This window comes from Camelina sativa, chromosome 16 (assembly GCF_030686135.1).
Source record: "Camelina sativa cultivar CO46 ecotype springtype chromosome 16, ASM3068613v1".
Classification (NCBI taxonomy): domain Eukaryota; kingdom Viridiplantae; phylum Streptophyta; class Magnoliopsida; order Brassicales; family Brassicaceae; genus Camelina; species Camelina sativa.
In genome coordinates this window covers 18,408,592-18,431,167 of record NC_141895.1, presented here as the reverse complement: position 1 = coordinate 18,431,167, position 22,576 = coordinate 18,408,592, and the positions used below count along the sequence as shown (strand labels likewise).

Sequence of the window (22,576 nt, the reverse complement as noted above, 5' to 3'; positions counted from 1 at the left end):
TTATTCTTTTAAAAGTAAAGAAAATCCTCCAATTCTTGATATAACAAAATATTTTTGGAATGATGAATCTAATTTACAATTTTTATTTAATTTTAAATATAAAAATTTAATAAAAATTGTCAGAGTTTTATTTCAAGAGTTAGATGGATTATATAGTGAGTTTTTGAATTTGACATTTCCAATATGGTAATAAAGATGTCTTCTATTTAAAAGCAGTTTATATGGATTATTAGGTACAATGAAGTGCAAACAGTTGCGATTTTTCGTAGTACCTTTACGTAAAATTTTTGTTTTTATATGCTTTTTAAAAAATTCAAACGGTTGTATCTGTTCATTATAAAGTTGTATATTTTCACTATATTTTATTTATATTTTTTCATCACAAGTTTCATTCTAATAGGCGTATGACGTAATTGGCGTGTGTCTATTTAAATAGTCATGTCTTCTGAACTCTCTTTATATTTGTCTTTTCATCAGTAACCAACAAGTTCGTTGAAACAAATTTTTTCATTTTATGTTGAATCTAAATAATTGAATATTAATATCTAATATTCAATGTTATTCTATAATCTAACTAAAATTTTAGAAATGATTATAGCAATAGAGAAATTTAATACAACTTACTATAGAATTTATAGTTGCTTCTATTTATCGTAACTTTTCATTAAACAATATTTTAATATTTAATATTTAAAAGTAATAATAACAATCTTAATAAGTGAGAACAACAATTGCGACATTTTTAGTATTTTTTGTGAAAAAAAAATTATTTGTTTTTTTAAACTCAAACAGTTGTATCTGTTCATTGTAGAGTTGTGTCTTTTTGCACTATATTTTAATCATATTTTATCATCACAATTTTTTCGTTCTAATATGTGTGTCTATTTAAATAGTCATGTCTTTTGAATTTTCTATATTCTTGTTTCTTCATCAATAATTAACAAATCATAGTTCGTTGCGACTTTCTATAATATAACATTTAATATCTAATATTAAATGTTATACTATAATCTAACTAAAATTTCAGAAATTGTAACATCCGTGAACCAAATAGTGTGATTTGGGGATGAGTGTCGATCGACACCAGGGGTGTGTCGATAGACACCAGCTTTTCTGGTTCAACCAGATTGTTTTATTTCGCGATTTCGGGCTGGTTTGATTTAATTGGTTATCCAAACCGAGTATATAAGTGGAGAAGCGACCTAGGTCGAGGGTTTTATGTGCTTTTGGTCGCCGTTTAGTGAAAAAAGGAGAGGAAAAGGAGAGAAAGCATTTGAGAATGTTCTTGAGAGTTTTTAGGATTGTTCTTGATGTTTTTGGTGAGATATGTGGCTGTGGAAGGGAGAGCTGTGGCAGGGAAATAAGGAGAAGAAGGGAGATCCGTCTTCTTCATGTGTGAGGGGATGGATGGGAGATTGGTGGTGGATTGGGAGACACAAGGAAGCTTTCTCATGGCTGTAATCCAAGTAAGTGTTATTGTTTTAGTGTTAGATCGATTAGAGAATTGATGGTTGTAGTGGGTAAGGGATTTGCGGCGAGAAGGAGTTTGAAGGGAGGTTTCGATCGTGATTTCTAGGTTGGTGTCGTTCAACACCATCACCAGCGGATGAACAACGTGAACTGGTTCGAGATGGCTACTTCGGGGCAATGTTTGCAGGATGAAACGGAGTCCGATTTAGCTGAATTTTGGTAGGTAGCTTCGTGGTGCTATAAGCTTCATATCCAACGGTGGGTTTGTGAAATGAACGGTTAGTGTGTGTGTTAATCAAGTGTTTGTATTGTGGTCTCGTGTAGACGGTTTTGTAGTAAAGTTGGGGTGTCGAGCGACACCAAAGTGGTGTCGGTCGACACCAAAGTGGTGTCGGTCGACACCATCATGTTGTTATGTGTTTGGGTCTTTGGAAGATAGTTGGAGTTAAGTTTGGATGATAATAGATTGACTGAAGTGATGTCATGGGTTTTAGGGGTACTAGAGGAGTTTTAGTGAATTGGAGTATTTTTGGGGAACTGTTGTCCGTGGCTAGACGAAATACAATATTCCAGCCCACCTCTCTTGTTACTTGGTCCCTAGGGGTGGTTGGTTGTTCCACTAAGTAACTAGATGAGGTGGTGTTTGGTTTATTGTGGAAGTTTTTGTAAGAAGCGATTTCAACGCCGGTTGTCTGAGTCCTAATATTAATAAAATTGGGTTGACAAAATTGAGTTAAGTTGTTTTGAACAATTAAAAGCATGTAAATAATTAATGAAAAGCTTTTTCAAGGAAAATTAATTTCAAAATTAACATGAGAATATAACATAAGTTTACATAAAATTATGTAATTGCTTTTTTTGGTTCTCTAATAGCTTAATCAATATTATCATGAATATGAAATTGTTAAAGTTTTGATATTTTGAATAATATGTTTTAGGCTAAAAATTTTTAGCACAATTATGAATTTTTAAAAAGATTTAAAAGTTTATTTAAAATTATCTTTAATTAATCAGAATATCCGAACACACGACTCTACTCTTGTGCGAGGTTTTTCTTCTTCTTAGCAAGGAAGATCAAAGGAACATCTTATACAAAATAATGAACCAAGCGATTACGTTGAGGACTAATCTTGGACAAATAAACAAAGTAAAAGATGAAGGTTCTTCTTGCTTGTGAGAGCAAATGACAAAGTCTTTGTACCGTAGATTTCCCCAAAACATTAAATTTGTCAAAGAGATTAATTTTTTATGATAACTTTTTATAATTATTCATATCAATTTAATTTATTTTGTATAGATGATAAATACATTAATTAATTTACCGCATATACAAATAATAATCGTTAACAATATATTTTGATTCAAAAAAAAATTGTAGCAAAAAATAAAGCTTTAAACTCTACAAAAACTTTTTTTTTTTTGGCAGCAAAATTCTACAAAAACATCAAAAGAAAAGATGACAGTTGTAACTATTCAACCAATTGGTAATCAATTGTAAAAAAAACACACTTGAACCCGCCGGGACATATAAAAGGTTGGTGTGTCATTGGGAAATTCTTATTCTGTAGTGGTACCCGCGGAAGAATACTGTGGTGTTTGCCAAATGAGTTGGATTGGAAGGAAGTGAGGGTTTGGAAGACTTGCAACAATCTAACCAGTGGGGATTTGATATCAACAGACTCTGCAGCAACTATGCTAACAATATTGTCATCTTGTGGAATGTGCAGTCTGAAGGTCCTGAGAGTTTGGAGCTTTGGTGTGCCGAGATTTCCCTGGTGACACGTGAGGGACCCGAGGGATGAGAGATTTGGGGGGAGTTCGAGTGGTTCGGTTCCATCTTCAAACTTGATCCTTTCTCTGACTCGTACAGCGTTAAGGTCTTATCTGCTGATTTTATCCTTGCTTAAACGACTACTTATTATACATGGAATCACATTGCCGGGTTTACTCTTGTCCATTTGTTCTTGTCGATTCTTCATCTTATATGATATTCTTGTTTTTTTATGACAAGAATATTTATTACAGTCTTTCAGTTTTGTTTCTGGCTATTTTGATTAGGTGCACAAACTTCATGAGCTACAACAAATATAGATATAGGTTCGTTGCTTGGAGGAAGGTTTAGATGAACCTTGTCCATTTGTTATTTATTTTTTTTTTTTGTTGGAAAGTTACTAATCAGAAAATGACTATTTTTTATTCCTTTGTAACTCCTACTTTGGCTCCTTTTTTCCCATTTTTAATCTTCAATATTCTAAGAGGGGTGTGTGTTAAGGTATGTGAGTGATGATAATGAATGTGAGGTTGATGATTATGGTACCAATTACATACCTTAACGCATCCTTTTCGATTAGTGATAACCGAACAAACTACTACTAAATTGGCTAAAACATCTGTTGTTCTTTTAGCAGGTGCAACTGGAGCATGACTCCGATTTTAAGATAAATAATATTCTGTTTATGTATGTATCTAACTTTAAGTTCCCTACTTTAAATTAGATTCTTTGTTTCATATAAAAAATAGTTTGATATATATTATGCTCACAAGTTTTGAAATAATATGAGATGAGACTGTGAAATGGGCATGCAGTATGACAGAGTATTTATGCCTCAAAACAGAAACTAAGTAGAACCAATAAAGATTTTACAATTTTGTCTTAATTTTGAAAATAATCAAACATCTGAAAATATTGATTTTTTTTAAATGTGGTATAGAACAAAGGCATACAAAGGTTATACGAAATCGTCGTTAGATAGAAGAATCCTGTTAACACTCACTTGTTCAATATATAACGAGCATTATAAATTGATCGATGGTCGATATGTAAGAGGAGGATTCAAGGGACATTTGTACTTAATGTAGGAAGACTGTTGAGGATGTTGTCTTTGCTAGTCTTATTTGTTTCAATATGACCCGAGGTTATCGTAACGATACTCTTCATTTCCTTGTTTTTACCCCATAGCACAAGATATAATCCTCCCACGATAATCACTGTACCAATGATGCTGTAATGTTGCCAAGTAAAAAATAAACCATATTATATATACATACGTACGTCAAACCCACCTCCACAAAACAATACAATATACACGAGTTTTGTACCTCCCAAGATGAAGTGTTTCATCTAGCAAAAATGATCCAACAACGGCTACGATCACTAGTCCTACAGGGCTAAATACCGATACAAATAGGGGCCCTCTAGACTCGACGCACCATGCATTAACAGCTACCGCCATCCCAGAAATCACAATTGCCTGCGATGGACAACATAAATTATATATTTCAAATGCTTAAATGAATCTTCTCTTACAGACTCGTAGGAATTTAATACATATACAAACAAGTCCCTTATTGATTTGAATGGATTGATAATTACCGCATACGCAATGGTTAAGAGTCTAATATTCCATCCTAATCTCCATTCATTTAAATCGTGTTTCCAGCAAAGAGCGACAAGCATAGCCACTATGCTTCCCATCATGTTCATTAGTGTCGCGTTCCAATAAGCCCCTCCGAATATTTTGCCTATCTTAACCTGTAAACCAAAAAAAAAGTTACATATGCCTTTAGTAAACAAACACACATGAAAATATACATAGAAAAGAAAGTTGAAAAGGATAAAACTTGCCTGCAATAAAAACCAAAGTGCAATGGAAATGTTACCGCCAAAAACTAGAAGAGCACCAAAGATAGAGATATGGTGAGTGGTAGCAGCATCACGTGGTTGGGTCACTAGGTTAACGTGAGTTGACCATAGATGAATCTCTTTTCCTCTGTAGAATATAAAAACAAGAGCTCCACCAACACCAAGCAATGTTCCAAAAACCTTAGCCAACCCTACGCTCGACCCAAGCCGTACACTCTCCATCCTTTACACGGAAAATGGATTATATATCTTTTGTTTAATAATGGTATAAATATTTCCGACCAACAAAATAATAATAATGGTATAGATATATATTAATTAAAAGGTCTTAATTAATCTAATTGATTTGACGTGTGTCACTTGCCTAAGAAGTGCAGCGAAGATAAAAGTGATCAATGGAGTGAGAACGCCAGCAGCGGAGGTGAATGTTGCTGACGTTAGAGCCAGACCCGCAATGGTTAGGATACTCGGTATTACCACACTGTTTAATTATCACCACATTAATTAAGTGTTATAATTCCAATATATATTTGGTTTTTTAAAACAATATTATCAACTACGTACTAGTTTCAGTAATTAAGTGTTAAGTCTTCTATATTTTTGGTAACACGTTGAATCATATATATAAAAGTAGAGTTTCAGTCTCTCCTTATTGGTCCATTTGGCAATGCAATTTTAACAAAAAAAAATTATATTAAAACACAAATTTAAAACAATTAATTTTCACATTTAACTCACATAATATAAAACTGAAATCTTTATAACTTCTCCCTATAAATTATGCATTAACTTTATTTCTCCACTAAGTTGTATTAATCAATTGTATTAAAAAAAAACAATAAATTAGAATTGTAACTCTCATTTTTCTAAATGTAATTTTTCATCATTTCTCTTCCTATAAATACTCATTATCTTATTCTCTTAGTCTATCACTCTTTTAGTCTCTCATCTTCTTCCACTACTCTCAAATCTCTTTTTTGTTTTGTTTTGTTTTGTTTTGTATTTTTTTGTTATTGTTGTTATATGGGTTATAAAAATCAAATCAAATATCATTGTAAAAGCTTAGTTTTAGAGTTTGTATGATATGTATATCTTATATATTTATTTTAATCTTTTAAAATGTTAATCTCCATTTTCTATTTTATATTAACATCTTATAAGTCATTATTTTCATACTTCCTTACAATATTCACCACACAATAAGATCATAAAGTTGAAATGATCCATATGTAATTATCTATTATGTCTATGGATATCTCACATATTCATGTATCATTTTTAATAATTTATAAAGATCAATATAATATTTAAAGATCAATATAATTATCCATTTATCCATTTATAAAGACTATTTTGTTTTGTGATCCAATTGTTAAATTTGCAGATATCAATATAATATATATATATATATATATTTTTATGATTTGAGGTTTTTGAAAACAAAAAGAACATAATTTAACAATTGGTTTTTTGTGTCTTTAATCAAAATAAAAAAATGATCCAAAAAACAAAACATATTCAACTGGAACTTAAATATAAAAATAAAATATAATTTTAAAAATATCATTTCACTAAATTCTCTAAAGATGAAACTATTAGTATGAAATCTAGCACTATAAATTAAATTGATACGTGAAAACCAAAAAAATATATAAGTTATCCTTGGGATTTTAAAAATTATTGAGATTGAAGAATTCATATAATTTTATAATAAAACTAATTTAGTTTGTCACTTAAAAAGTAATATTTTTTATTTTGAAATATTATGTGTAAGTGTTGAGTTTATATCAACAAACAACCAAATCATGTGAATTTTGATTCAGCCACTTGGTATTCTTTTTATTTTAGGTTATAAAAAATTAAAATATTTATTTATAATTAAAGACATTTAACTCCATTTAACTCAAATGTAACTCCTATCCAATAATTGTACATTAATTCATTCCTCCTACTAACTTATTATCTTTCAAGAGAAATTATTTTTGGTTAAATTTTAATATTTTTTATTTATTTTGGTTGGCTAAACTTATATTCATATTTTGGTTGGCTAAATTAATATATTTCTCATGTAAAATTATTGTTTATAATATATTTCTCATTTCAAAGTTTAAAGCAATATATCATATATATAAAAGTAAGGTTTTGGTCTCTCCTTATTGGTTGATTTTCATTTAATGTTTTCTAATTTTTTTTTATTTTTTTATTTGCTTTCTAATTGCTTTAAAAAATATTTAAGATCCAATAAACACAATACATTTAACTCACACATTAAAATAAAATTATAACTGAAAATAAAATAAATTATGCATTAATCATATTCTACCACTCAATTTTATTCAAACACAGTAAATTACTATTGTAACTCCATAGTTCTAAATGTAACTTCCATCATTTGTTATCATATAAATAAGCATTCTCTCAATATATCATTCTCTCATATTTACATTCTTTTACTATCTCATTTTCACATTCTCTCATTCTCTTCTACAATACCTCAAATCATTTTTGTTTTTTTTTGTTATTTTTGATTTCTTATTTTTGTTGTATGGGTTGTAAAAAAAATGAAATATCATTGTTAATGCTAAATTTTAATTTTAGAGACTACATGATATATATTTTACATTGTTCTTATTTTAAAAGATTTATCTCCTTTATCTAATTTGGATTATTATCTTATAAGTAATCATTATCTCTTCCTCTCCCACCAATATCAAATGTTGTTATATCTCATATGTGTTGTAAGAGTTTGATTATATATTTTAATTTAGAAAGTATTATATATATATAGATATTACATTGTTCTATTTTTTAAAGATTCATCTCCATTATCTAATTTGGATTACCATCTTATAGTAAACATTCTCTCCTCCTCTCCTACCAATATCAAATGTTATTATATCTCATATGTGTTGTAACTTGTAAGAGTTTGATTCTATATTTTAATGTAGAAAGTATTATATATATTTAACATTGTTTTCAATTTTTCTTTTATTTATATAAAAAATATTTCTTTTATATTTCTTGCCTTTCTAATCTATTCATATTTATTTTTTAAATTTGCATAGTTAAATTTAAATTCACATATGTTGGTTTTAACAAAACAATCAACTTTATTTGAGAATTAGATGTTCCTATTCATTTTTAAACAATCAATGTGTAACATATAAGCATTTTGTCTTGCAATCATAAGTTTCATTTCCATTGCTTAACTTCATGGTTAAACTATAATATATGTTGTCCTATTTGTAGGAATAACAACATACTTATTTAATTTATTTAAAAGAGCAGATGATTAAACGAAATAAACATTTCTCCAAATTTTATAATTCAATCAGTGAGTGTACTTATTACTTTGAAAAACTTTTACATTGAAGTTCATAAAATCATATTAGAAAACTAAAATACTATATCACTTCAAATTTGGAAGGAAACACTTGGTATTCCTTTTTAAAAAAGTCAAGACACATATAAAAATTTATTAATATTTAACTCACTTTAAAGACATTAAAGGTCATTTAACTCAAAAATAACTTCTATCCAATAATTTCATACATTCCTCCCACAAATAAATATATATATATATATATATGTTCAAAATTATATTTAAATATTACATAATTTTTTAGTTAGCTAAATTTATAGTCACATATATACAATATATATACATAAGAATTTATATTACTTATTAACACCATAATTCGACCCATTATTTGCTTAACTCAATATTGGTTTCAAAGCCAACTAAAGAAAAACAGAAACGATCTTATTGATATTAGACCAAAACATGGGCATACAAACATAATCACTTACACGGAAGATATTTTAAAAAAATAACTTATTATTGCAACATCAACGTATGAAGAGTTTACATAAGCAGTTAATTAGAAAAACTATAATACAAAAAATGTATTGGAAACAATATCAGTCAATGATAAGATTGGATCCTCAAAAGCAAGAAACAACATCTTCATAATTCATAAAAAATAAATGCCACAATTATACAAATCTGAACGAAATGGTATAAACATATAGTGTATAAATAAAAGTGACGGCAAAGCCCGTATATGCCTAATTAAAACAAAATAATACAAAAGAGAATACGATAAAGACCAAAAAAAACAAGAAAGTGCCAACTACACCACAACCCACGCGTTGCGTGGGGAAGCACCTAGTCTTAATGTAAAACCACTGGTTGATAATATTGACTAATTAAAATGGTTGAAGCTACTTAGTACTTGTAAATGACTATTATAAGATATAAGACACCCTAAGTACCCGACGACTTAACTAGCTATCTAGTGGATGTGTATTTTTGAAAAATCTATAGAGAATTGAACTTATTTAGGATTATATGAATTTTAGAGTCTTGCATCAAACTTGTGTAACATTTAGATATTTTTTAAAAAAATTTCATCTGAAAAATGATGGATTTAGTTTGACAAAGTCACAAAGACATGAGCATATAAATAACTTTGGGACACAAGGGAACAAAAAAAACGAAATTGCTTTCAATTTCCGTTCGAAATAATGTGGTTTTAATTTGACAAAGTCACAAAGACACATGAACACATGACATTGGGACACAAGAAGACCAAAAAAGAAAAACAACCGAAAAAAGCTTCTTTCTTTTTATGTGTTTGTGACAATTAGTGACTACGTACCCGAGTAACCCTGAGAGTAATGCTAGTAACATCAGACGCCATGTAAACTCCGGCTTCCTCTTCCTATTCGATCACATGTAGTTTAAAAACGAGACATTATCTAATTAATATCAAAACATACAAACACAACCATATTATCATATACAAGAAAATCAACCTTTGAAATATGAAGGACAAAGGAAGCATGAAAATTGTAGCGAATAAGAGACGATAGGCCACGAGTACACTTGGGTTCATACCATCTTCCATGGCAAGCTTGAACAATATGTTTAGCCCTGCCGTAGCTATCTGCACCACCACCATTGCCGTTATACTCCTCATTTCTCTCCACATTTCACATATTCTATCAAACATTTTTTAAATTCCTTGTAGCTAGTTTCTTACCTCACACTTATATACTTATCAATTAATTTATAGAGAGAGAGAGAGGGAGAGAGAGAGAGAGAACAGCTAGCTAAATGAGTTAAAGAGTCCTGACTCTCCTGAACTCCTGAGCTTCTTTATTTATCACACCAACACTTCTCTTTTTTCCTAGCTGTGGTCCACTAAATTTTAGTACCATAAATGAGTTATGTGATATAAGTTCAGATTCCGGAATATGATTATAGATATGTCATATCCCACCATAAAACCTAATGTAAAGTGCTTCTAAAACTCTTTTACGATTCTAGTTATCCAAAACACTTTGGAAATCTCCTCTCTAATCACAAACAACGGGTTGTGAATCCAGAAAATAGATACCCAAACATTTCACTTCAAGATTTATTCTTACCATGGAGAAAAGATTCAACGTCGGATAGATGTGAAGGAATTTGAGTAATATATAAAGGGTCAGAACCTCTTCATTCATTGCCAATTGGTTTTGAATTGGAACCCCACAGTAAAACCCGAATTTAACATGGTATCAGAGCCTACACACGCTTGCCCGTTAATTAATTCGGCCCGGAAAGAGGTCCAATCACCCCATTAATTGATGGTCCAAAGGAAAGCCCAAAGGAAGGTCCAATTCCATCGAAATAACTAAAAAAGGAGCATTATGTCGAGATTAATGGTCGGAAGAGCCATTATCTCGAAAAGGCATGTGAAGAAAAGATATCACATCGGATAGATGTGAATGAACTTGAGTAATATATAAAGGATTAGAGTCTCTCCACTCATTGTCAATTGTTTTGAATTGGAAGCCCACAATAAAACCCAAATTTAACACTTATAAGCCATCATGATCCTGAAAATTTTCTCTATAGAAGTGAAATATATAATAAAAATTAAATTAAATCTTTGACAAGAAATTATTATTCTAAAATTTTTCTATAAAAGCAGGTGATTTTGTTACTTTACAAAACTAGTTTATAAAAAAAGAACAAAGAAAATATAATTTATCTTAATACCTTTTATATACAAACCAAATCGCAAAGGAACAAAATGAGAATCCAGCAACCACACACTACCTTTACCGTATACCCTCCACGAATATGAACTGTTGCACTCCACCTTGTGAATAGAGTTTACGTGTTAGATTTGATATTGTTACTTCACAAAAGTAGGATTTAAAAAAAAAATTTTTGATTTGTCTAAGCAATAGTTTACTGTTATATACAAAACTGATAATGCATAGGAACAAAAAAATAAGGAATACATCAACGTGTTCGGATGCTGTTGACACGTGCAAGGCATGCTTTGTGCTTTGTGGTGTTCTCCATTACGTACGTACACCCAAAAAGTATACAAAAAGCTTGTAACCATCAGTTTTGTTTCTAATTGTATTCTGATTTTCCCTAGTACAGTGTGTTTCGAATTGTAGAGGGTCCAGGTAGCTAGTTTCATGCATGGCATTAGTATGGAAGGTATATAGACTTATGCAAATATGCTTCACCTTGGCCGTTGATTTTTTATCTTAGCTTTAAGGAATCTCATCTTTATTTCTATTCACGAACATAGTTCTAGTAACGTACGTCAGTTTTGTGTTATACCTTCAGTATACACCGTTACTTTAAAGTTAGTAAGTTACAGATGAATTATCTCTGACAATTTTACACTTTTGAGGTTTTCTTTAGTGGAACAAGCTTTATATATAGCTTCTAAATTATTCTTACTTTCTTTCTAATTTCTAAAAATATTACCAAAAGAATGTGAGAGTGGTTTCAGAAAAATTAGCTAGGACTACTTACATGAGGACTATATCTATATATGAAGAGAAAAATAAATGAGAATGTGATGAATTAGTTAAGGTTGGGGTTGAAGAAACCAAAAGCAGGGAAATAGCATAGAAATTTCGAGATGCTTAGGCCACAAGATTTCTGTTGAGGGATGATTACATATGTGTTTTTCATTTTTTTGTTGTTGTTGTGGTAGTTAATAACATTTTCAGTCCGTAAACCATAAATCTAGTTCCTGCCAACAATTTTAGCATATAGAAATGGTGCTCGTAAAGCAAGTAGCCAAGTATAATGTGCAGTCTCGGTTCTTGGCCCATACTATTTGAGTAAGATAATCAAATTCTAGAGCCCAAATTTCAAAATAAATTCCCTAATTTTAGCAAAATTATATACGGCAAACAAAACGTCTTTTGTAAATATTGCACACACAACCCAATATAATGAGCCAGGCCTGATGCAATTATGCTTATTACCAAATTACCATCCTTGTCATATGAGTAAAAGTATTGATGTGTTTAAAGTTTAAACTCCTTTATGTCAGCAATTTAAACTCATTAATATGTCTACAAGTTTGTTTGCTTCTAGGCTTTGAACTGTTGTTTAGACCGTAAAGTTGTTATAGAGACACATTCGATAATTTACAAGTCATTATTCCAAAGGGACATGTAAATAAAAAAAAAAGCAAGACAACATACATAATGTGCTGTTCTGAGCAAACTTAGAACCTAAGTGATCTCTCTCAGATTCTGCACAGACAGCTTTTTACTATAGATTATGGTTCATTAATTGTTCGTCTTACTATATTATAGATTATTGTTTTGTGAGCCAACTAATCCAATAATAGCTACATAAGCCAAATCTTTTTACTTTTTACTTGTCACTACAACATGTCGTTTACGAATCCTATAAAAGTCGCTAAATAGTTGCAAATAAGAGTTTTGCATCTTCTTAGCGTCCATTTTTGAGAGTCGTTAAAAAACGGTCGCAAAATAAAATGGTCGCAACATTGTCTCTAATTTGCAACTGACTTCTGATTAAAAAATATAGTCGTATAGAAGCGACTGTTAAGTGACTGTAGCTGGAGTTGCACATTTTCGACTGAAATGCAATCAAGTTTACTTACGGACTGTTTTGTGACCATATTTAGAATCCTTTCGCGGGAAGATTTTGGGACTAATTACAAGAGTCCGAATTTGGAGTTTTTGTTTGTTATTTTGTTTGATCACAAACTGGTCACATGTTTGTTATTTGGTTTGATCACAAACTGGTCACATGTTTGATATTGAATAATTTCCAATTTAAAATGCTATTAATTAAAAAAAATGATGATTAAAAATACTAATCATAGCAAAAGATTATCCTTATGATACCATAATATCATCCTAATCTTACCATAACATCATCCTAATCATACCATAATATCATACAAATCATACCATAACATCATCCTAAAAGAGTTTAAACACAAAAGATCATCCTTGATGAACTTGCACAAATGATTTCTGACCGGCTAAGTGTTTGTGCACTCCAAGACCTCCACGAGTAGAGTTTCTGCACTGTGAAGCATCCTCACTCTTCTCAATAGCATCATGGGTGTCCCAATATTCCCACATCTCAGCCCATAATGTATCACGAATCCATGATGGTTGCACACCCCTCCTCTTTGCTTGACTGACAATGCCTTTCATCCGCTTCTTGGCAATATTCAAGAATCCTTCTTTAACAAGGTCAGTAATCCCGAAATCCCACCTAAACTTCCGCTACATCACACAAACAGTTAAAGTTAGCAACAATTCTAACTCATACATATAGTAAACAATAACATGTTGTGAAAGAGTCAACATTACCGCAAACGTCTTGAAGTATCTCTCTTGAATGGGTATTGGTGTCACCTTCCAACTGTAGTAAGGCCCATCAAACTTCCTCCTAAAGATTGTTGCAATCGCTCGAGACAGTCTCCCTTTATGTCTGTTAAACCTATTATAATAAACAAGAACAACAACAACTTATATCACAGACTAAAACTGAATGGTCCCAGAAGACTAACCTATATCACAACAAAAAACTTATATCACAACAAACAGCTTATATCACCACAACAAACCTATATCACAACAACAACTTATATCAAATCTATATCAAACTAAAACTGATATCAAACTTATATCACACAAATTACATCAAACCGATATAACTAAGATAATTTATACCATTAATATCAAACCGATATCAAACTTATTTGATTCTTATCACAATATCAAATAAGAATCACAACAACAAACCTATATCACAACAACAAACTTATATCACAACCTATATCAAACTTATATCACCACAACAAACCTATATCACAACTAAAACTGATATCAAACCTATACCACAACAAACCATAAAGAAAATGTAACTAAGAGAATTTATACCATAAAGTCTCGATTCCTGGAATAGGTTGCTCAGACAGCAATGGTAGATGCTCGCGACATGGAAGAGCAAGCAAACGATCCAAAACATCATTGTAGTCAACATTTGGATTATGATTTTGTTGAGGTGGATTAGGATGTGGGATTCCTCCTTTGTCGCCATCTTCCTCATTAGGGTTTGGTGGCGGTACAGCTTCTGGAGCAGGAACCGGTGGTGGAAGAGTAGGAGACCATGGCTGTGTCCGCGGCGGTGATTGTGAAGGAAGGCTTCGATGCGAATGGGTCCCGGAATGGTTCCCAGACTGTGTCCTCGGCGGAAACTGCGAAGGACGACTTTGATGTGAATTGGTCCCAAAATGTGTCGCCGATGGGTTGGACGAGTGAGAAGAAGTTCCGGGAGCACTAACACCTCTGGTGGCGTTTTGACCATTGTATGTCCTTACACCCGACGCAGTCCTGCCTCCACGACCTCGAGATCTACTACCAGTGAGAACCATTAGATCGATGAATGAACAGAGAAATCAGATGAATGAGAAGAGAAAAGTTTGAGAGAGAAATCGGCAAATTGCCCTTTGAGAGAGGATAGAGTGTTAAACCTAGATCGAGAGTGGCTAATAATAAATGAAGAGCACTCGTTGTGGTTTACCTAGTTATTAACGAAAAGAGTAGCAAATTAGTCGCAAAGGAGTCGCAGAGTAAATTAACCTAGTTATTAACGAAACATGTCTCTAATTTGTAGCAAAAGAGTGACAAACAAAAATCGTCATAATATAGTGGCAAATCAGTCGCAATATGTGACCATTTTACGACTACCATATATACGTCACAAAATAAAAATCTTGAATTCTACACATTATGAACAAAACTGTTGATATAAATCACTAAAGAGAACTCATATTAGTAGTATAAAGTACATGTAATAGTAAGATTTAGTAAAACAATGATTACTTCACTTAGTTTTGAATTTTTCTTTATTGCAACACATTTTCACATAAAAGAACATGTAACACTTGAGATAAATTTTGAACTTATTGATGTTTAGTTTATAGTCATGGAAATTTAATACTTTGAGAAAGTTATTATTGATAAGGTGAGCAAAACAAAGCATAAACTTCAACCTAAACATGTAAATGAATCACAAATGTGAAATTTCAAAATAAAAATATAGAGAGTGGCTAAATAGTCTTAAAAGTGTAGCTAAATCAGGTGTTAGTCGCAAAGTATTTAGATATCAGTCACAATATCGTTGGAAAACAGGTCTCTAATTGGTAGCAAAAGAGTGACAAACAAAAATCGTCGTAATATAGTGGCAAATCAGTCTCAATATATGACCATTTTACGACTACCATATATACGTCATAAAATAAAAATCTTGAATTCTACACATTATGAACAAAACTGTTGATATAAATCACTAAAGATAACTCATATCTTATTATATAAAGTATGGTTACAAAAGTTACTAACTCACCATATCGTAACACGTGTCAATATTAAAAGTTATTAACTCATAAGATCATGACAACTGTCAATTTTACACAAATTTTTAATTTTTAAAAAAGGAATCTTTTAAATCAAGATTTTGACATGTGTAAAAGTTAATATTTAATAGGAGAGATTTGAAATTACAACAAAAAAACCAAAATATTTCGTTTTAAACAATATTAATAATGTAAAAAGATAATTATCAAAAAATTACAAAAAGTAAAACAAACATAAATCATTGTTGATAGATCTATATGAGCTTAAAAACTCTGACACCCTGGTTTGCGAAAAAGTTTAAAAGAATTGATTTGGCCACATACGTCAACAAAATACACTTATTTTTTTGGTCAAGGGTCTTGAAAGAACTTCATGATGGGTGACATTCCTGGAAGTGATTGTCGGAACTGTGCGAGTGAAGACAAAACACAGAAAAAGATCATTTGTTGATTTGTAAGGTTGGTAAACAAGTTTTTAAAGCCTCCCAGATGTAACAAACCGACCATCGAATATGGGTGGGTCTACGAGCCGGGATTACATGTAGGGACCACTTAGGAAGGTTGGCCCATGGACTGAGAATGGACATGGGCTCACTAAGCAAGGTGGCGGTTGAGGCGTTACAGAGACAGATGCTACATCATGGTATGTCAAAGACATTTCCACGAATACATTCGGAAATTTAACATTAGTTACTATCAAAAGATTTTGTGACGTTAGAAAAAGGTTTTTACTTTCATTGGTTGTCGTGGCAAGCCATTTTGAGATAGTAAACAGATGTGAACATTTTATCTCCACAAAAGAAGAGGGCAGAGCTGAGGTTCTATCTATGATGGAGAAGGTTGGACACAAGGTTATTTACCTAAAAGAGGAAGGTGGAGGAGGTTGGACACAATGTTATCTCCCCAAGGGAGGAAGGCGGAGCCAACGTTCTCTCCATGGTAGAGGAGGTTGGACGCAAGGTTCTCTCTATAAGGGATGAGGGCGGAGCCGTTGTTTTTTCCATGGCGATCATATATTATTGTGATGATATATCATTGATTAATATATTTTTTATTCAAAATATTTTTTGAGCCAACAAGTTTAGTAATTAAAAAACTATGGAGAAGTGAAAGTAAAATAGTTGGCTTAATGTGTTTATATAGACATTTTCTAGGTGGTGATAAAGAATTATTTGTAACATAGAGTATACTTAGGTGTAAAAACAATACACTTTTAGTAGTAACATACATAAAAGATTTGTAAGTATAAATCAGTATATTATAAAATTTATAAATAACATACAACGAATTTTAATATATTTTTGTTAAATTTAATTTAATTTAGAAAACTATAAAACCGCACATCGGACGGGTCCTCATCTAGAATGTTTACTTGACTTATTTTTGAAATTTTTTTCATCGCAACACATTCTCATATAAAAGAATATGTAACACTTGAGATAAATTTTGAACTTATTGATGTTTAGTTTATAATCATGGAAATTTAATACTTTGAGAAAGTTATTATTGATAAGGTGAGCAAAAAAAAGCATAAACTTCAACCTAAATATGTAAATGAATCTCAAATGTGAAATTTTAAAATAAAAAATATAAAGAGTGGCTAAATAGTCTTAAAAGTGTAGCTAAATCAGGTGTTAGTCGCGAAGTATTCAAATATCAGTCACAATATCGTTGCAATTTGTGACGTTTTTGCTACTAAATAGGGGTATAAAATGTGGCGCAAATAAGTTCTCAATATGCGACATTTTTGCGACTCTCTTTACCGACTATATAGTTCGTCACAGAGTAGCCGCAAAATTGTGACCATTAAGAGACAAATTTGTTTTCGATGCAAATCAGTCCTTATGTAGTCGTTTATGTAAGACCATTTTGTGACATTTATTTTTCGTCATTGAGTTGTCGCAAATTAGTCTCAAAAACGTTGCTGTATTTTGCGACCGAATAAGTAGTCACAAAATGTAGTCCCAAAATACATGTTTTCTTGTCGTGTGTTTCTTTAGCCTAAGAGATTACCTTCTCATTGTAGCATCAACCTTATCCCATGCTTCCTTCTTCTGCAAAATCGTAGTGTCAAACCCGGGGAATATAAAATAATTTTACTTTTTTTTGGGAAAAAAATGTACGAAAGAGCTTCTAATTTAGAAAACACAGCAAGATCAAACATGGATCTATGAGGAAAACAGAAACAAAGAAGAAGCAAAACAGCACTGTATAAAATATCTTGTAGAGGGCAGGTGAAATAGTCAGTCATTGAGGAGGACTCTATAAAATATTCATCTGTTTGAGCACCCTTTCTTCCTCTTCCCGCATTATCTTCTCATGTCAGTATGTCACAATATAAGTAACATGAGAAAGAAGTAGATATATATATATATTCTGTTTTGATCCCCTATAAATTTTGTGTTAGTAAACCTTTTCTTGGTTCGTCACAATGACCAAGGCTTCCTTTAGTTGGGATTGCAGCAATTACACCTCAGCGAAAGTCAAACCGTCAAAATCCTTACCAGTCATTCTCCTAGGAGTGAATAAAAAGGAAAGCTAATATGAACATCGATTCGTGGAAACAAGAAATGAGACAAGTTAATGTATATTTACCTGGTCAAAAGCCATAATCTCTTGAGTTCGCTCTCCGAAGACTAGGTGTAAAAACAATGATGTGAGTAAAAAAACAGAGAAAAATCTAAAAGGTTCATAACTTTGAAAGGATGTATGTGTATATGTAAACGAACCAGTGATTCATCTTCTTTTTTGTGTGGGCATTGTTCATATCTGGAAAGAGATCAAAATGCACGAAAGAAGTAATTCAACACAAGAAAGCCCTAGAATACAGAACCGTTGTTCGTGAAAATGTATGTTATTGTGAGAACTACCTGTTGCTGCTGGATGATCCGCAGAAATCGCAGAGCACTCTCACCTGTTGCTTCTTCACATCTTTTCTCCTATTCTGCGGCTTCATCTTCTCTTCCACAGCCTAATGCAAGTGTCCTCTTTGTGTGTAAGTAAAAAATGCCTTATACCTTTCCATTGTGATACGGAGGAAATCGAATCTGTTTCTCAAGGATATATACGGAGGTAAACATTGATAAATCTATACCTCTTTGCCTTGCCTTCCCATATTTTCCCCTCCTGGTCCCATCATTAGATTATTTACACCATTCAAAGTACCTAGTATCTGAGTTTCAAGTCCGCACAGGTCCTCGTAGGAAGCCATACTCTCAATCTCTCTAACATTCATTCTCCTGTGAAGATGACCAAAGAAAATAAGAGCTATTTGGAGTTTTAGTACGTTTTCCAAACATATTTGGAAAACTAGTACATTCACTATTTATAATTAGTGAAACCCACATTGACCAATATTTCATGCTTTTCCACTCTCTTTTTTGCCATTCAATAATCTGCATATTTACCATTCATGCCATTACTTCCATTTTCTTCCGATTTTTTTATTTTTTTTTCAAATAATTGTTATATATAATCATTTTTTAGAAAGTTTATTAGATAGAAAAAATATAGATTTTTTTCTTTACAATTTGATAGGAATTTTGTTTAATAATTTTTAAATATATTATATATATTTAAAATCCGTACATCTTATTAAGCTGGATGGTTTTAACCGTACTCAAATATTGACGGTGTGTATCTATCCAACATGATGTATGATTTAAACCGTACACAAATATTAATGGACGGTGTGAATCTATCCAATATGCTAGATTGTGTAAACCGTACACAAATATTGTTGGATGGTGTGAATCTATTCAAAATGTTGAATGGTTTAAACCGTACATAAATATTTGCTGGATGGTTTGAATCTATCTAACATGCTGGATGGTTTAAACCGTACACAAATATTGTTAGATTACATCTGTACACCTACTAAATTGTACAAATAAAAAAAATATGAAATATATTTAAAATTATCAAACAAAATGCATATCAAATAATAAAAGAAAAAACATAAATTTTTATGTATCTAAATTTTTAAAAAAAAAAAAATTACAACAATTAGTATTTTAATTACTAGAATTTAGGGTTATGTTTAAAAACAAAAATAAAATAAAAATAAAAATAATAGAGAGAGGGAGGGAGAGAATCGTGTGATGCATCATCACTCACATCTCAAATACAAAACCCCAATTTTTGTAATTTTCTCCTGCTCCCTCTATCCCACCTCTTTCTCTATTACGCAACATCTCTATGTTACAAACTCTATTTTTCCAATTATGAATAGTAACTGTACTAGTTTTACAATTATGTTTGTAAAACGTACTAAAACAAAAACACATCCAAAAAATTAACTCTAATATTTGAAAAAACATAGAGTTCTAATTTGCAGAGCAATAAGATGTAGTAAATATGCTCTAATGAGTAATTATTATTACTCGTTGAAAAGCCACAATCTCTCCAACTTGCTATGCAAGGGTTCCGATTTTCGTCTCTCGAATTCCCTCTCCATTCTCAGCTGCAAAAAAACAAGAGCATGCATTTTTAAATACACAATCTCTGAGGCAAGAAGAAGAGAGAGTCTAATAATAAAAAGAAAAAAGCAAAAAGCAAGATATCATAACGTAAGATTGTAAAAAAAGATCTCTCACAGAGTCTGAAAGATAAAAGGATTCAAGATATTACCTGTTCTTAGAGGGAGCCGAAACCCCTCTCCCCGTACCCCACGAAACCCCTCTCCTTGCACCATCATTCTCATCCTTTGCTTCCTTCTTCTGCAAGAATCATAGGGTTTGCGATTTATGTCAAGTAACTAAATGCAGGGGAAAGCTAACTTTTTACCTGTTTGAGCAGCCTTTCATCTTCTTCTAGCTTTATCTTGTTCTGAAATATATAGTCATACAAGATAGGTTTTGAGAATCACTAGCATTTTACAATAACAGAAAAGGAAGTAAATTCATTCTTCCCACACCACCCCTTAATGAACAAGTTTCCTCACCATTTTGTCCACCACAATGACCCTGACATCTTTGAGACGACTTTTAAGTGCTTCCAGCTCAGTGTAACTCACATCGTCGTCTAAACCACTCATTCTCCTGAAAAATAAAATATATATATATATGAATGAAGAACATTCAAAGTTCATGTGAAACCTGAAGGAATCTGAAATGTAGTAAACGAGGCATATATACATACCTGAGCAGGTTTCGTAATCTCATGACTTCTTTCCGAAGCTGCAAGCAACCAAGAACATAGATATATAGAAGCATATATATATATATATATATATAGAAATCCATCTGATGATAAATTGTGTTACAAAAATAAGATACAATGGAAGTGATATATACATACCTCTGCTGCTTCATTGTCTTCTTGATCCTCTTCAGAACCACATCCATATCTACAAGAAAGAACAGGTTAAGGCGGAGGATACATAAAAAAACCCTAATCCAGAAACCTATCCGTATTGAAGCATTCTCTGTATCAATCCTAATCATGCTGCAGCACTTTCTCTCGGATTCGGATTTCGAGATCCAACAATATCCCTTAATCCAGAAACCATCTGAATCGTATGTTTGTGGTTTTGCCATATCCCAATCAATGTTACCTAATAAGACCTAATTCCAACGAAACTACAAAACCCTAGAAAATAGATTTCTTGTTCGACAAAATGTTACCTGTTGCTGGACAATTCGCAAAAATTGCAGGGCAGTCTCGTCTTCTCCTCCGTGACATCATCTCTGCGCCTCCTACTCTGCAGCCTCGCTTCCACCATATCTATCTTTTGTGTAATCAATCGGATCCAACGAAATGAGTGAGAGACGTTAAGAGCACATGATTTACTAGTGTGTTTTGCCCTATCTACAATTGCATCCCTCCGATTGTATAAAACGTGTTTTTGAGAGTAGATCCCTAGAAGCATCACAAACTCAGTTCTGTAATATTATCGTCATCATCACTATAACAAATTGCTCTCTAGTCGGATATGACTGACCTGACGATATTATATTGTAGGAAGCCTTATGAGTGAGCTTACTACGAAAAAGTTTGACTGGTCTCAACCAATCAAAGATCATGTGACGCACATGTCTAACTTGGCATCAAAATTATCGACTTTGGGAATGGAAGTTCATGACTCATGAGCCATTCTTGATCCAATTCATTCATGAACTCCGTACCTCTTGAGTGTAGCCAGTTCCAGTCCCAGGTGAACTACAACACCATTAAGGATAAGATATGCAGCTGAATCTTTAAGAGAGATGCATGCTGCTAGATACATATATATGGTTATGTGGCGAATGGGTTTATGTGGTTATGTCAGAATGATACAATCTTGTGGTTTGAGTTATTTTTAAATGATTAACTGGTTCATTTCTCAACTTCCAAGTGGGAGTAGAAACCAATGATTCATGATGTATATTATTCATTGTAGTTGACTCTGCTTACTGTGTGCTTGAATGATTACTACTTTGTGTATTGGTGAGTTTTGCTTTGAGATAGAACCAAGTAAACGGATTTATGAATGAATAACTTTACCATTTTCATCAAATGATATTTTGAGATCTAACCTGTTGCTGCAGAAATCGCAGAGCACTCTCACCTGATATACTTCTTCACATCTCTTCGCCTCCTCTGCCACATTATTAATTCGCATCTCTTTTTACTGTAGTTTGAAAAGTTTCAAGTTTGTCTCAAGTGTGTCTTCTCTGGTTTGACTCTACTACGTAATGATACTAAAAGTTTAATACTTGCGTTCTCCTGAGCTTTCTATATGCTGAAGCAAATAAAATTGCAGATCTGA

At 32.0% G+C, this 22,576-nt stretch overlaps 3 protein-coding genes across 6 annotated transcripts; all 3 read right to left on the bottom strand.

Moving 5' to 3' along the window:
• Positions 1-4,068: 4,068 nt before the first annotated feature.
• LOC104753679 (WAT1-related protein At1g68170-like) lies at positions 4,069-10,729 on the bottom strand. Of its 4 annotated transcripts, none has more exons than XM_087490352.1 (8): positions 10,547-10,729; positions 9,932-10,062; positions 9,775-9,837; positions 5,478-5,594; positions 5,096-5,336; positions 4,844-5,002; positions 4,570-4,721; positions 4,069-4,472 (listed from the first exon to the last, which is right to left on the bottom strand). In XM_087490352.1, the coding sequence occupies exons 1-8, from the start codon at positions 10,622-10,624 to the stop codon at positions 4,304-4,306; spliced, it is 1,110 nt and encodes a 369-aa protein (XP_087346478.1). In that variant the 5' UTR covers positions 10,625-10,729; the 3' UTR covers positions 4,069-4,303. The 4 variants fall into 4 exon arrangements, with proteins under 4 accessions (XP_087346478.1, XP_087346480.1, XP_087346481.1 ...); XM_087490354.1 differs by lacking the exon at positions 10,547-10,729 and adding an exon at positions 10,159-10,249; XM_087490355.1 differs by lacking the exon at positions 10,547-10,729 and adding an exon at positions 10,159-10,249 and having other exon boundaries at positions 10,014-10,062.
• A 2,514-nt stretch (positions 10,730-13,243) lies between these two features.
• LOC104753678 (uncharacterized) lies at positions 13,244-14,942 on the bottom strand. The gene is made up of 3 exons (XM_010475896.3): positions 14,351-14,942; positions 13,778-13,907; positions 13,244-13,690 (listed from the first exon to the last, which is right to left on the bottom strand). The coding sequence occupies exons 1-3, from the start codon at positions 14,842-14,844 to the stop codon at positions 13,403-13,405; spliced, it is 912 nt and encodes a 303-aa protein (XP_010474198.1). The 5' UTR covers positions 14,845-14,942; the 3' UTR covers positions 13,244-13,402.
• A 5,084-nt stretch (positions 14,943-20,026) lies between these two features.
• LOC147925706 (uncharacterized) lies at positions 20,027-22,574 on the bottom strand. Its single transcript, XM_087493270.1, has 9 exons — positions 22,376-22,574; positions 21,770-21,987; positions 21,453-21,687; positions 21,127-21,175; positions 20,968-21,005; positions 20,771-20,867; positions 20,614-20,655; positions 20,458-20,546; positions 20,027-20,290 (listed from the first exon to the last, which is right to left on the bottom strand). The coding sequence occupies exons 2-9, from the start codon at positions 21,849-21,851 to the stop codon at positions 20,287-20,289; spliced, it is 636 nt and encodes a 211-aa protein (XP_087349396.1). The 5' UTR covers positions 21,852-21,987; positions 22,376-22,574; the 3' UTR covers positions 20,027-20,286.
• Between the last annotated feature and the right edge of the window lie 2 nt (positions 22,575-22,576).

Bases quoted from the DNA above. Each gene is read 5' to 3' on its own strand.
- LOC104753678 (XM_010475896.3), bottom strand. From the start codon at position 14,844: ATGGTTCTCACTGGTAGTAGATCTCGAGGTCGTGGAGGCAGGACTGCG. The intron at 13,908-14,350 runs GTATAAATTCTC...TTATTATAATAG, and splicing joins CCAGGAATCGAGACTTTATG to GTTTAACAGACATAAAGGGA. The intron at 13,691-13,777 runs GTAATGTTGACT...TGTGTGATGTAG, and splicing joins GATACTTCAAGACGTTTGCG to CGGAAGTTTAGGTGGGATTT.
- LOC147925706 (XM_087493270.1), bottom strand. From the start codon at position 21,851: ATGATCTTTGATTGGTTGAGACCAGTCAAACTTTTTCGTAGTAAGCTC. The intron at 21,688-21,769 runs GTCAGTCATATC...TGATGCTTCTAG, and splicing joins CTACAATATAATATCGTCAG to GGATCTACTCTCAAAAACAC. The intron at 20,547-20,613 runs GTAAAAAGTTAG...TGATTCTTGCAG, and splicing joins ATGAAAGGCTGCTCAAACAG to AAGAAGGAAGCAAAGGATGA.
- LOC104753679 (XM_087490352.1), bottom strand. From the start codon at position 10,624: ATGAATGAAGAGGTTCTGACCCTTTATATATTACTCAAATTCCTTCAC. The intron at 5,337-5,477 runs GCAAGTGACACA...TTCCGTGTAAAG, and splicing joins ATCTTCGCTGCACTTCTTAG to GATGGAGAGTGTACGGCTTG. The intron at 4,722-4,843 runs GTAATTATCAAT...TGTCCATCGCAG, and splicing joins TCTTAACCATTGCGTATGCG to GCAATTGTGATTTCTGGGAT.